The 16,027-nt window shown below is 41.2% G+C and overlaps 1 protein-coding gene across 1 annotated transcript in view; it reads left to right on the top strand.

Annotated features, from left to right (window-relative positions):
• The window catches only part of LOC114669329 (zinc finger protein 729-like), a 119,656-nt gene that overhangs the window by 34,005 nt on the left and 69,624 nt on the right, over positions 1-16,027 (top strand). The window contains exon 4 of the mRNA XM_051921747.1: positions 12,000-12,367. Within this exon, the coding sequence (XP_051777707.1) occupies positions 12,000-12,367 (368 nt within the window). The remainder of the gene's footprint in view (positions 1-11,999; positions 12,368-16,027) is intronic.

Here is a 16,027-nt window from a genome sequence, read left to right as displayed (position 1 = left end):
ACTTGTCTGTTAAAGCGCTTTGGCTCAAAGCGTAAAAGCAGTTGTTCTTGCTACAGCGATAAGGTTCGCTAACCCGAGATCAAATCCTAATTTAGGCTCGCATATGTTGAAATAAGGATTTTGTATAAAACAGTTAAGTAGTACTTGTCTGAAAGTTAACAAATATATTTTGGAGACATTATGAACGATTTACATGGGGCACCTTTTTCCTTGGTGTGGAATCGTGTCCACCTAGAATCTGTAACAAATTAATGAGCATATTTTGCGTAAGGTAGCACGTATTATAACAATCCAGAATCTACTCTACGCCATGTCGATCATATCAGAGAGGCTAAGAAACGCTTCACTAAAGCCGACGTGGTCATTACACCAGTATATGCGCAAGACACTCTCATTAAACGTTTTTACTATTCAGTGATTCCCAGATCTGTAGCTGATTTGTATTACTGATTTCCAAAAAGCAATGTGAGTAAAAGCGTGTGCTGCATAACTAATCACAACTGTCTTCTGCAATTTTAGGAAAGCTTCGGGAGTTCTGCGTTAATGAGACAAAAACGTTGTAAAGAAACTTTACGAATTCATCCAGAGGTGAACATAAAGATCACTCGAGTACTGACAAGAAGGAGCAGCTGGATAAGCACATCTGGAGCCAAACTTTCAAAAAAGCACCTGACTTTGTCAGCAACATCTTTTCCTTGTGAATGCATCTTATCAAAGGCTGCGCCTTCCGAACTGCAGCACAACGGAGTAAATCATTGATGTAAATACAATTATTGAAAGACTAAGCTTTTGTCGTTTCTGTATTCTTAAACCATCTTCCAGTCCCACAATCCCCCGCAGTCACTGTCACATTTAACGTTCCCTGCTCCTCACCTGTCGTGTCACCCAAAGCATCAACACTCAGTGTCATTCAAGGCTTTACCGTCCTTCCTTTCATAGACATAAAATAACACACACATTCCCTCTACATACGTGTCCAATAATAATAGTAAACTGGCAGGAACGAGAAAAAGCACAAGATGGGAATATTCATGACAAGAGCCTCGGCATCAGGGTGAGGATGTGCCTTGTCACCCATTACGTGAGCTCGTCTGCCACCCTTCAGTTGCACTGGCACACCTTACACTCTGGGGCAATTGCAATGGAGAATACCGACAATGTACACCTTCAGAAGTGGAATAAATCGACTGTATAAGTAGAACATTTCAGATAAACTATGAATTTTGTTAATCATAAACAATGCAACATAACTATTATATGTGTTGTTACTTTTTATTTATTCTCACCAAACGTTACATATCTACATGGGAAATGAACATGGGTAATATGTTTATAATCATTCTCACTAAAATACACTGTCAAAATATATTAATGAGCAAACTGAGACACATTGGCCTTTAGGAAATATAAAAAAGCGTATGCGCTGTCATTTAGGACAGAATGCATTGTTAACGTCACGCACTCTCTACTGACGCGATGTCACAAAAAAAAGAAACAGCACAGTCCGTGCAAACTCATCGCCTCCTTAGTTTTTGACCTTATGATTGTCAACATCAAATCAATAAAGTCATTTTAAGAAGATGACAAGTCAGCTATAGTCAGTTCAATTAACGCTCCTTTTAAAAAATTGCTTATACCGAATATAAATCAGAATCTCAATGATACGGGACTCGTGAGTAGTAATGAATAATATGTGACACTGAGAAATTGTAATTCCTAATAACGGGAACAAGTAAAAACTACGACTTCCTAAAATGGACACTGTAAATGTAGGCATTTCAATAAATAATTTAGGAGACTTGTGTGTGCATTTCAATATCAATTTAAGAACTACGTAGGCTACCTGTTGTACTATAAACGCTACCTCAAGCAGCACTTAACAGTAAATAGTCTAACAGGACAATGACTGACTGAAACGAAGATGCTGCGCCGCTACAATAAAGGGTCACACTGTCATTCTGCATGTTTAGAAGGCGCTGATTGGCTGAAACTGTTTATAGCGAATTGTCTTAAATTGGTAGTGCCGTATAGCGATCAGAAACGAAAAGACACATTTAGGCATGCTGGACAGTAGTTTGTTTTTCTACAATACAAATTCAGTAAGACACCAGGGTCTCCAAACACACAAATATGAAGCTTATTACGTTTTACAGTGAAACTCTTTACATACACAATATAATTAGGGACGTGTGCCCCCTGCCCGTCTACGGCGGCCCAATCTTCCCTCGACAGCTCGATTCGCTCGCTATCCGTCCAAGCTGAAAATATTGTTAAATGGAGGAATTGAAAAAAACCTTTAACAAGTGGAGGATCGACGTCGCGAACCGCTGGTGTTTTTACCGAGAGACAGTTGCGATACCATTGAGCCACCTAATCAGGATAATCAACGAGCTTCGCACAACTGAACTACTACTACTGTTCTTACTGCGGCGGATGTGGAAATATGTTGTTTGACATATGCACGTTAAATTGGTTTAATTGACAGGAGAGTATCATTGTTGTATTCTCCTAATGAAGACAAAAAAAATTATATTTATAGATGTATACTATATGACGTACGGTTTTGAACAAAATTAAGCGTTCCATAAAAAGGTTGCACGATTTACCTAATCTTTTTATATATATAAAGTTGATATATGACAATATATCTTTGACACTATCTATCAGACAAAGGAAATCACAGCAAACCACAAGAACAATGATTACTTCTCAGCAACTACCTGAATTGTAGTTTAACTATATTAAGTGAAGTGTGTAATGTCAATACGAATTACAAAATATAACTAGAGAGTTAAGTGTCAGATAGACTCTCAAAATATAGAGGTCAATGCATTTGAGTGTGCTGAGGCTTCACAAAGATTCAGTAACCATGTCTCGAGACTTTGAAGCCCTATCATGATCCAATCTCTGTACTACGCATGTCTGAGGCTTCAAATCTGCTCGAGGCTTCGAAGCCTCAGTTAACCTAGTGCGCATGGCAGAGGCTTCGGAGTCGCGTCACGATCTCAGTACTCAGCATGTCTGAGGCTTCAGCACCCCATCAGGATGCAATCTCAGTACTACGCATGTCTGCTCATTGCCTTGAACCGCAATGCATGGAGGCGGGACATTTCCATTCCTCATGTCAGCTTACTGCTTTGACCCGAGAGTTAGGAAGTTATATTAATTACATTACACTGCATATTCCACCACCAGGTTACAAAATTTCAACAGAGTTGTGATTGGTGAAACAAATCTTTCTGGATCATCAACACAATTGAAATTATTGTGCAGTACATTACTTCGTGTCAAAATATAAAATGACAAATTTTGCATATTAAAATGCTGACTATTAGAATGCATAAGAACAGCTGTACTAATATGGTTCAAAACACTTCCTTCACCATAATACTCTGGCTGTTCTCATAAATATTCCAGTCTCTGTGTTGCACTGCCTCACTTCTATAGTGAACAGTGTTATGCGTGTATTCACTGAATATAGAAATCAACATATATATGATTGTACCGCTACTTCGCGGTTCACTTTTCGCGGATTCACAACTTCGCGGGTTTTTAAATACAAGTGATTGCCCGCCTATCGCGGAAGTTATGTTCCAGACCCATCAGCAACAGGAGAAAATCCGCGATATAGAAAGACCATATAAATAAACATTTTTATAGTTTAAGCTTTAAAATACCCATCCCACATGCTTTAAACACATGTAAACTTATAAAACACACTTTGTTAACACGTATGATATGTGGATGTCGGCCTAAGGATATGAGTAACATCACACTATTATAAAACATTTTAACTTCACGCAAGACAAGACAGTGAGACAGGAAAATTGGTGATGTACACGCTTTTAAATTATTGACAGGCAGAGCGACAAGCAGCACAAAGCCAGCACAAAGTCCACTTCTCCTTAGCGTTCATTCTGCTCCCCAACCCCTTGACAATGCGAAGTGGCAGGAGCGTACTGCGCTTCCGGGGAGGGGGGGTTTGAGCGAAGGTGCGTTCAGCTCTCACACACACACACACACACTCCTCCTCCTCCTTCCGAACGCGCAGAGTGACAAGCAGGCATTTTGGCAGAAGCAGCACAAAGTCCATTTCTGCTCAGCGTGAGTTCAGCTGCCCCCCTTCACAAAGCGAGTGCAGACACATGAACGTCTGATCGCTGCGTGCAGTGTTGGTCTGCGGTGTTTAAGAATGTAGAAAGTGTTTAAGAGCATAGGAAGTGTTTATAAGAGCGTGGGAAAGGTTAACAAGAGAGTGAGAAAGGTTTATAAGAGTATGGGAAGGGTTTAATAAAGCCTTAGAAATATGTATAAATAATAAAATAAATATAGGTCGCTACTTCGCGGATTTTCACCTATCGCGGGGGACTCTGGAACGTAACCCCCGCGATAGGTGAGGGATTACTGTATATACATATATATATATATTTGCAGCTGGAGATCCACAAAGGGAGAAAAAATGTATCATGTATCATAAAGTAGTTTTTATTCCTGAGCTTTCAACCCCTGCCAGGGGTCTTCATCAGAGGATAATGCTTAGACTTGCAAGAATCAAAGGCAATATATAGCAAAACATTATGTGGAGGGGGGGGTGGCTAAATCAGTGTGATGGGGGGGGAGGGGTATTGGGTGTACAGTTTATTTATTATGAACATGTTCTTCTTAAGTTTACATATGCTGGATTTACGTCCAAGTGTCTGTTGATGGCGTTCTCATTTGATAACCAAGATTCGGCCAGCTCTCTGCCACTTTTAGTACTGGCCTTAAATTTGACTTGTCCCAGTTAAATGTCTGTCCTGTTGATTTAATATGCGTGTAGATCAATGAAAGTGAGTCCTTTCTTCTGACGGCGTTGCGATGTTCCTCTATACGTGTTGCGATTCTTTTTGAAGTTTGTCCTATGTATACTGCTGAGCAAGAACTGCGTGGAATACTATAAACTGCGTTTCGTGTTTCTGCTATCGATTTCTTGTTTTTAGCATTAAAGAGGACCGTGCGCAGATTGTTGGTGGGTTTGTGTGCTATTCTGACGCCTGACTTGGCCAGGATGCCCGCTGTACCTTCTGACACATTGTGGTGATAAGGGAGTGAGTGCCAGGTGGGGTGGGGGTTCTGATTCAGTTCAATTGTTTGCTGAGTTTTTTGGCGTCTTCTGTGTAAGCTCTGATTAATGAATGTTTTTGAGTATCCGTTTGAAGTGAAAAGATGGAAGAGATAGCGTCTCTCATTCATTTTTGTTTCCTTCGTATTACAGTGGGTGTGGACTCTTCTGAATAGAGTTTTAACACAGCTCCGTTTATGAGATACCGGGTGGTTGCTGGTGAAGTGTAATATCTTGTTTGATATTCTATATGTTCTATTTACTGTGTTATATGTTGTTTTTATACTGTTTGCTACGATATCACTGTTTCTGTCCCTTCTCATAAATATTCCTTTTCTTCCTCAGGTTCATTATTACTGCTATAATTACTGCATCAATGTTCAATATGTCTGTCAGTCAGTCAGTCATTGTCCAACCTGCTATATCTAAACACAGGGTCACGGGGGTCTGCTGGAGCCAATCCCAGCCAGCACAGAGTGCAAGGCAGGAACAAATCCCCGGCAGCATGCCAGCCCACCGCAGGACACACACATACACCAAGCACACACTAGGGACATGTTAGGATCTCCAATGCACCTAACCTGCATGTCTTTGGACTGTGGGAAGAAACCGGAGCACCCGAAGGAAACCCACGCAAACACGAGGAAAACATGCAAACACCACGCAGGGAGGAGCCGGGAAATTAACCCGGGTCTCCTTACTGTGAGGCAGCAGTGTGATAAAGATGTATCTAATGAAAATATGTGTCTTGTTTCATGTGTATGATGAAATGGTAGATCTAGCTAACGTAGAGGGTTTCATTAGTTGTATTAGCTATATTATGTTACAATATGTAAACTGCAGGTCTTGTACTTTGAACGTTAGGTGATATACGTGTATCAAGACTTATTTGCGCATGCTTCGAGATAAATGATTAGTATGGGCTGCTCTTACGGTAAACAAAAATAAATGTTTCTGGCAAAGACAGATTTTTTTTTTAATTACTATAAATATGGATAGCTGCCTGCTCTTTGTTTCCAGTGCATTAGTAGATCTTCATGCCGGCGTCTGTATCAATCGATGAAGAGTCTACAGCGTCGTCATTAACAAGGCTAACATGGGGTGAAGTAATTGACAGTGCTGATAAAAGTAACACACGACATATCTCAGTGACATTTGGCTTTACCTCCCCTTCATCATCTCACGTGCACTTTTAAACAAGCTTCAAGGTGTCGTTTTGAAACATTTGTGCGTCAAAAGCTCAGCGTCTCATTTCCAATGCACGTGATGATGTGGATGTGTAGCGCCAGTTCGTATCAGTATAGTTATTGCAAAATTTAGTGACAGTTAGTGATGGACCAATCGCATTTCCACGAGGTGTAGTCTAGTTTGGTTGAAGAGTTTAATTCAAATACTGATATATGCTGGTTTTACATTGGAATTAGAATATGAATGTACATTATGCAGATTAAATTCCCGATTAGAAGTCTAACACCAACCAGGTTTTCAAGGAGCATTGCCGCATAATCGGAACTATCAATCAAACGCATCAGGCAACGGCAATCTGCAATCCCCAGACAGATGCTGACCAGGTTTGTTATTGAACACGAGACCTGGCGCTGTCCGACTGGCGTAATTGTTCAAGCCACCGTTACGCATACATTTACTTCTAAACAACGGTAATCCGTGCTAGCGCCTAACATAACTAGTCAACGTTGATCCGATTACTGCAGAATAATTACTTGCTAAGCGTATGTCGATTTACAATGCTTGACATTATTGCCAATTATAATTTTTGACTTCAAAGGTGTATATCACAACTTCATAGAGATTCGGTATTCGTCCACAATGCTCTAAGGGTTTACTGTTAAAATGTGCTGTTAATACAAATGGCCAGGAGGTGTCACTAGAGAGGTGAGTGTCAAATGCTTCGAAGCTTCGATACGATTTCCGACACAATTGCTTCAAACGTGTTGATGCTTCATGAGGCTTCACTCCGCCCATCACTAATCTGAGGAAACAGCGAGGCTGACGTTGCCTACTTGTTCATGTTTTCTTTTGCACCTTAAATCGTGCGGACACAATTGGCTCTTGTTTTGCCGTGTTGCTCTCAGGTGTCCGGAGCAGCATGACGTTGTGTCCCCGTTATCTCTTCTTATTTGCCGGTCTTTTTTTTTTTTTTTGTCCCCGTTATTTCTTTTTATTTGCCGGTTTTGTTTGAAACGCAATGGCTGTCGCGCCGTACTGCTTTCACGTGAGCATCTTTGACTAAACTCTGTGTTACGATGGATGTTTTACTCTTCTAAATAATAAACAAGGATAAATCGGACATCAAAGCGCTGTGCTCGGTTAAAGAAGTAGGCGAGCCCACGAGAACTCCGACAGAGGACGAACACGGCAAAGAATGGCGGCGTGTTAGGCGCTTTAAACTACAAACACAACTCGACAACCTTATGTTTGGAGCAGTTCATCTTGCTACATATTAAAATAATAATAAAGAAAAAGATCGTGTGGGGGGCCGCAGACTAAGGACTAGGAATGGCGAGTCTCCGGCACATTCATTTGAGCCGAGTCCTTAACACCAGCGATTCAAATTTCGTGCTTTAACTCTGACTGACGCGAACAATAAGTGGCACACTCGGGTCCCTTACCTTCTGCCTCGTGGTGATGTCACCTTTTTAAAACTCGCCTAACTCAACAGCGACAGTCACGAGCATCCGCTCATAAAGCGAGAGCAAGTATAATGACAGCGCCGACTCTTACTGCGCGACAGCTCGCAAGTTTGTGAGAGGCGGGGTCAGAGGGGCGGAAAGAAAGAAGTCGTATCACGTGACGCGGCTTGGGCAAACCCGCGCCCAGCTCAGATCCGCCCACATCTAACTATGTCAAGTATTACCTGAAGTGGGTGTGGTCTGCCGGCCTTGTCCTTTTCCACTCCGTCCGAGGACGTCCCATCATACGTCATCAAAAGGCGACGAATGCGAAAGTCAGCGTGTGCGTTTTGTCCCTCAGTTTATGAGCGGAACCCGAGGCTGTGAAGGTAGCTACAGGCGAGTGGTAACTACTTTTAAAAGTGTCGCATCAACTCCGCAGAAGGTATGTGACTCTAATGTGGGGCTTTCACTTTACGGATCCGGGATTTATTTTTATTCGTGTAAGTGGAAGTTACAGCACGCCGTCTCAATTACAGGCTGGCGAAAAGTTAGGGACTCTGCTCGACTGAATGGGCTCACTTCACTTGTGGCCGAGTCCCGTTTATGCTGGATTGCGTCCGAACACCCCGCTGTTCCTTGCCTTAAATTCCTTTTTGTCGGCGTTTTAGTGATATCGTGCAATTCTTTGGGCACGAGGAGGCGGCGATTTAACTTAGAAACTGCGCTTTGAATTCTGAGTTTAATTTCTTTTCCTTAGTAGAGTAAAACACCTTCCTTTACACAGATGTGAGTCAAAGATACACTCGTGAAGACAATACACGGGACAGCCATTGCGTTTCAAACAACCCGACCCGATTCTTTAGCCCCTTTACAGAACGGTCAGACATCGCTCACCTCACGGGACCTCCGAAGTGTTTTATTAATTGGTTTGTATTTGTGCAGTCAGTGCTTTAAACGATAGTTCTCTCATTTTGTTATTGCTAATGCCTGCATTGAGTTGACCAGTGAAACGTCACAGAAGGAACAGTTTTATGATTTCAATACACACCATGAACAGTTAATATCGCAACATTGTCTAAAATTAAACCTCCATTTATAGACGACAAACTGTTTAACGAAAAAGCGTCCACAATAATAATTCTTTGCATTTATATAGCGCTTTTCTCACTATTCAAAGTGCTCAGCAATTGCAGGTTAAGGGCCTTGCTGAAGGGCCCAACAGAGCAGAGTCCCTTTTGGCATTTACGGCATTCGAACCGGCAACCTTCTGATTACCAGTGCAGATCCCTAGCCTCAGAGCCACCACTCCATCCACAATGATGTAACTGTCTCAATGTAAAGAGAAGGAACCATCAGGGAGAAAGGCATATAGCGTCTCGTTATTGAATGGGTATTTTAGATAGATAGATAGATAGATAGATACTTTATTAATCCATTATGAACAAAAATCAGCATATAATGATTCTTATCAATCGATTAGTGAATCAATAAAATGTTATTTAATTATTAATCGCAGAATTGTGATCTTGTCTCATGGGTAACCTGTTCGTTGTCCAGGGGGGAAGCCTTGTGGTAAAAGCCAGCTCAACGGCACTTGTTTGTTGAACGGTAGACCATTTTATGGGCAGCTTACTAATTTTGAAGGAGAATCCGCAGAAACTGTAAACCCATAATATCTGCTAAATTAAAATTGGCTACAAAATTACTGGATGGAGTTTTAAAAAGCCCTTTGATTTAGCTAATTTTAATACAATTAATTCTTTTTATAGTCGAAAATCACACAATAAGTGCCGCAATGGGCTTTAACAGGCCCTGCCTTTTCACTGCAGGCCTTGACTGTCTCTAAGAAGACAAAAAAGAAAAAACCTTGAAGGGAAACAATGGTAGAAACCTTGGGAAAGGCAGTTCAAAGAGAGACCCCTTTCCAGGTAGGCTGGGTGTGCAGTGGGTGTCCAAAATGGGATTAGTACAATACACAGAACACAAATAATCCTCAGTACAATACGATAGTACAGTAGAAATATTACAAGTACAGAGCAGAATTCAACAGTAGGTGATATCACATAATAATGATAATAATAATTCATTACATTTATATAGCGCTTTTCTCAGTACTCAAAGTGCTATCCACACAGGGAGGAACCGGGAAGCTAACCCACAATCTTCCACAGTCTCCTTACTGCAAAGCAGCAGCACTACCACTGCACCACCTGTGAGGACATAATATGATTTGGATTTGTTCAGAGTTCTGGAGACCTCGGTTGTCAAGCTGCCTCTCCCTATTGGCCATTCCACAACTGAAACAGCCAATCCGTTGAAAGGACCCCTCTACCTGATGATTCCTGCGATCCTCCATCAGGGATGACTTTACCTTAGGCAGGCAAAACAACATGGCAGGTGGGCCGTGGCACCAAGTGCCACATTTGAATACTGAGAAGAGAAACGGAATAGGTGAGGGTTAGTATCCAATTAGCACTAAATCATAAGTAACACCATGGTGCAAAAAAACGTTAGAACTATTTGTTTATTTGTTGTGTTCTATGTATATGTCTGCACTGGAGGAGCTGCTTTTAATCTCATTGAACATGTGTGTAGTGACAATAAAAAGACCATTCATTCATTCATAATGACTAATGGAGATAGTCTGCACAGTTAATCAGCAGCTCTAGTCAGGGTGTGCTAAACAGAAGTCGTGAGTCTTCAGCCGGGATTTGAAAGCTGAGACCGAAGGGGCATCTCTTATAGTAGCAGGCAGACCACTCCACAGTTTAGGGGTCCCCCTGTAACTAAAAGCTCGACCTTCCTAATAGTTAGTTTTGTTTGTGGAAAAGTCAGGGCCTTGAAGTCTGGTATTTCAATTTAATAACACTTTTTTTATGTCGGGACTTAATTGAAAATCCAGTTTCATTTTCTAAATGTACACACCACCAGTTGCATAAGCTACCGTGTGTAGTGGGTGGACAATCCCATGGGCTACATAAGCGCTTTTTCTTTTTTTTTTTTTTTTTTTTATCAACAATGTCCCACTGTTTCACATTTATCAATCCGCACAGCAAGAATGTGTAATCAGGATTATGATCGGCGATTTGCAAGCATATGGGTTCTAATAGTTAGACCGATGACAGCTTTCATTACAAATTCTAACAGCAGCGGCCATTTGCAACCATGTGACCAATTCCATCCATCCATCCATTTTCTAACCCGCTGAATCCGAACACAGGGTCACAGGGGTCTGCTGGAGCCAATCCCAGCCAACACAGGGCACAAGGCAGGGAACCAAGCCAGGGCAGGGTGCCAACCCACCGCAGGTGACCAATTCTATATATTGAAAGAGCCGAAAAATAAACATAAGAAGTCTTGTCAAGGAATTTGCCGAAGAAAGAAAAACCATTGTCTGACGTGATGTGCCTGCTATTTAGCTCTTTTAAGGCTGATTTATACTTCTGTGTGCAGCCTGCACCGTAACCTGTCACATTCATGGAGGAGCTGCACGTCAGACTGTGTGTGGCATCGGCACAGACCCCTGTGACTCTAAATGACAAGTCCGGAAACTGTGCATTTCCTGGAGCGCTAATCAGTAACATTTTAGAATAAGCATTTAAATTGAGGAAGCAGGTTCTCTCCCCTCTTTTACTCCATTTATCTTTATTCATTTATTAATTTATCTGTTCACTTGTCTTTACTAGCATAAAGTTTCACACTGCTGGCCTAGCTGTCTTTCTCAGGGGTGTGGGTTCATTTGTTTAGAACCTTTTATTATTATTTTTCTTTTCTGTGTAAAACTTGAGTTATGTGTATGGAATGTTATTTGATTTTAATAAAATCAATACAATTAAAAAAAGAATTTCCTGATACGCATGTGCCCACGTAATATAAACTCACTTTAACAGCGTAGGTGTGACACAGAAGTATAATCAACTTTTATTTTTAAACCCGGTACATGGAAGCTAAATAGTGAATACTGGTGGTCCTGAACTGTGTAAGATGGTCCACTCCAAGCCTGCCGGACCTTCACTCCACACTTCTCAGTTTGTTCTACACCTGATAGTGTGATATGGAGAGTGAGGAGTGTACTATAGTGTGATTTCTCTAAATTGTCTGACTTCATCTAAGCCCATACTTACAGAATTCATAATCCTGAATGTACATGAGCCAGTTTATACGAACATAATGTCAACCTTTTGAAGGGACACTGAAAGAAACAGAAGCATTTTAAGAAGTGTGTGGTGCGTTTTTAATGGAATGAAATTCTGTTCTTTCAACAGCTGGGAAGAAGCAGCAGCAGCAGCCATTTACTGTAACACCAAGATGGACGTGAAAGAGGAGTCCTGTGAGGCTGACATAAATACAATGGAGATGAGGACTGTGAGCATTAAGGAGGAGGACTGTGATAGAGAGTCTGTTTGTCGTGAACAGGAGAGTCCGTGCATTAAGGATGAAGATTATGAACTGGTAACTGTGGGCGTTAAAGAAGAGGCTGAGGAGACGTCGGTCAGCATAGAGACACACACAAGTTCTGAGCGCGTCGACATCAAGGTGACGTCTGAGTCAGTACAGTCTGACGCCGAGAGGAATGAGGACACGCCATCTGTTGGAACTGTGCAACCGTCATCATCAAGTCGGTCTGGAAAAAGTAAGTGTAAATAAAATAAAAAATACATTTACATTTTATAGTGAGTGGTATTGGACTGAAGAGGCAAACTTGTACTTTGTATAAGAAACTTGAACATGTTGTTAGGTTTTATATCTTATTGTGAAAACTGGGGAAAGGTTAATGTAAGTAAATAATGGACTTGGCAAGTGTAATATGGACTGTTTCTGGGCAGTTAAGGATAAGCTTGGTATTTTTCAAGTGAAAGTTTTTAATTCACAAACCTGGTAGATATCCATTTGTGTTCATTAGTCAATCTCTTTCTGTGTATATATAGGTATCATCCCCACAACAACCAGAGCAGCTGCCCTCTCGTGGTCCAGAGGTGTAGTCCCTCTTCCGGTCCTTCCAGGCATCGTAGCTGGGGTCTTACCATAATAAATATATATGTGTGTGTGTGTATACAGTTAGGTCCATAAATATTTGGACAGAGACAACTTTTTTCTAATTTTGGTTCTGTACATTACCACAATGAATTTTAAATTAAACAACTCAGATGCAGTTGAAGTGCAGACTTTCAGCTTTAATTCTGTGGGGTGAACAAAACAATTTCATAAAAATGTGAGGCAACTAAAGCATTTGTTGAACACAATCCCTTCATTTCAGGGGCTCAAAAGTAATTGGACAAATAAAATAACTGGAAATCAAATGTTCATTTCTAATACTTGGTTGAAAACCCTTTGCTGGCAATGACAGCCTGAAGTCTTGAACTCCTGGACATCACCAGATGTTGGGTTTCCTCCTTTTTAATGCTCTGCCAGGCCTTTACTGCAGCGGCTTTCAGTTGCTGTTTGTTTGTGGGCCTTTCTGTCTGAAGTTTAGTCTTCAACAAGTGAAATGCCTGCTCAGTTGGGTTAAGATCAGGTGACTGACTTGGCATTCAAGAATTGTCCACTTCTTTGCTTTAATAAACTCCTGGGTTGCTTTGGCTGTATGTTTTGGGTCATTGTCCATCTGTATCATGAATCAATTTGACTGCTGTATTTAGCTGTGATTTGAGCAGACAGTATGTCTCTGAACACCTCAGAATTCATTCGGCTGCTTCTGTCCTGTGTCACATCATCAATAAACACGAGTGTCCTAGTGCCACTGGCAGCCATCACACTGCCTCCCTCCATTGTGTTTTACAGATGATGTGCTATGCTTTGGATAATGAGCTGTTCCACGCCTTCTCCATACTTTGTTCTTGCCATCATTCTGGTAGAGGTTGATCTTGATTTCATCTGTCCAAAGAATGTTTTTCCAGAACTGTGCTGGCTTTTTTAGATGTTCTTTAGCAAAGTCCAATCTAGCCTTTCTATTCTTGAGGCTTATGAGTGGCTTGCACCTTGCAGTGCACCCTCTGTATTTACTTTCATGCAGTCTTCTCTTTATGGTAGACTTGGATATCGATACGCCTGCCTACCCCCTGGAGAGTGTTGTTCACTTGGTTGGCTGTTGTGAAGCCATGGAAATGATTCTGCGATCATCCACCACTGTTGTCTTCTGTGGACGTCCAGGTCTTTTTGCGTTGCTGAGTTCACCAGTGCTTGCTTTCTTTCTCAGGATGTACCAAACTATAGATTTTGCCCCTCGTGATATTGTAGCAATTTCTCAGATGGGTTTTTTCTGTTTTCACAACTTAAGGTTGGCTTCTTTCACCTGCATGGAGAGCTCCTTTGACCACATGTTGTCTGTTCACAGCAAAATCTTCCACATGCAAGCACCGCACCTCAAATCAACTCCAGGCCTTTTATCTGCTTCATTGATAATGACATAACGACGGACTTGCACACACCTGCCCATGAAATAGACTTTGAGTCAATTGACCAATTACTTTTGAGCCCCTGAAATGAAGGGACTGTGTTCAAAAAATGCTTTAGTTGCCTCACATTTTTATGCAATCATTTTGTTCACCCCACTGAATTAAAGCTGAAAGGCTGCACTTCAACTGCATCGGAGTTGTTTCATTTCAAATTCATTGTGGTAATGTACAGAACCAAAATTAGAAAAAAGTTGTTTCTGTCCAAATATTTATGGACCTAACTGTATATATATGTATGTATGTACTAGCTGTACCCCGTGGCTGCACCTACATAGTAATGAAACAGGACAAACTTTAAAAATCAATAGAAGTTGGCACTGTATCTGATTGTGTTCATCTCTGACGGGAGAGCGTTCCCCAAAGCACATGGCCATGATATCTCTGCCCATCAGCAGCTACCCTCTAAAATACACGTAGGTCTGATCTCTCTCACTCTCTCTCAAAAACGTCAAATGTTATCCTTAACAATCTGGAGATGCTGATGTCTGCTGAACAAACAGGTAACACTAGCTAAGCGGAGGCAAGGTGCACTCCAACACGTGGCGAGTGGTAGAGTGACTCGAACAGAGGTGGGTGAGTGAGTGAATGAGGAAGGCCCCGCCCCCCGGTTGGATTTGCATAAATACATCAATACTGCAAGAGAACTCTCGTACTTAGTGCAATGAGAGGGGTCGCAAAATCAACCGGAAAGTTCAAGAAAATCCTAGAAAACAACCCGATCTAAATCCGTTAAGTAATTATCTCATGGAAAGCGGACAGACTTACAGAGAGTGCACTTGGATCGCAAAATTTTTAAAACCGTTTCTTAGCGAGCACCTATGGGCCAAGGGTAACCTCCATTCCAAATTTCAAGTCCTCCTGGTTTGGGAGATGTCATGATGAGTGAGTCGGTGGGTTTTGGCTTTTCTATATAGAGAGATACGTTTGAAGCCCAGTATAACCGGATCTAATATCATTCAACATTTTAAAATACATAGGATCATATATGAAAATAATGTAAATTTTTTGTTTTGTATAACTACATTCGGTGGCTTTATTTTTGGTTCCAATTATTTGACTAGCTTTTTATAGCTTCACTCTTATCAGAGTTTTTAAACGTGGACTGACGTTTAGTTTGATAATGTCTTTGGACACATGACACTCTTACAGCATAACGCACACACAGCACGATCCTTTTGTTGTACAAGTCCATATTCATTCATCCAAGAGTCTTGAAAAGAGCGAAATTCAAGTTTTAATAGGGCAGTATATTACGCAATAATAATGAGGTTAGTTTTAACGTTCCACGGCCGGCACTGAACACATGATTTCCATTTACGTGTGAGTCACATGTGTAAAACATAGGTGACGGCACAAACGCATTCGCCGTAATATATATATATCTACAGTGCATCCAGAAAGTATTCCCAGCGCTTCATCACTTTTTGCACATTTTGTTATGTTACAGCCTTATTCCAAAATGGATTAAATTCATTTTTTTCCTCAGAATTCTACACACAACACCCCATAATGACAACGTGAAAAAAGTTTACTTGAGGTTTTTGCAAATGTGGGCTTTTATTTCATAGCATACTTACTTTCTTGTGCTTCTCTCTTTTAATTAGGTATTCATTTACCTGAGCTCCCTCCTGTTTATATACACACACTCGCCATCACTCGCTAATGCAGGGCCCATTTTAGAGTCTTTGAACATGGAAGGAAATCTGCGGGCCCAGAGGAAACCCACAGGGAGAACATGCAGAATTCACACTGAATCCATTCTAAGACCATAGACTTGTGAGAGACTACCGCTGACTGTATGGACATTGACGGGGGTGCATTTATACAATTGACATGTT

This window comes from Erpetoichthys calabaricus (genome assembly GCF_900747795.2).
Source record: "Erpetoichthys calabaricus chromosome 1 unlocalized genomic scaffold, fErpCal1.3 SUPER_1_unloc_22, whole genome shotgun sequence".
Taxonomy (NCBI): Eukaryota; Metazoa; Chordata; class Cladistia; order Polypteriformes; family Polypteridae; genus Erpetoichthys; species Erpetoichthys calabaricus.
The sequence above is the reverse complement of the archived record's forward strand: the minus strand, read 5'-3'. Positions and strand labels throughout refer to the sequence as shown.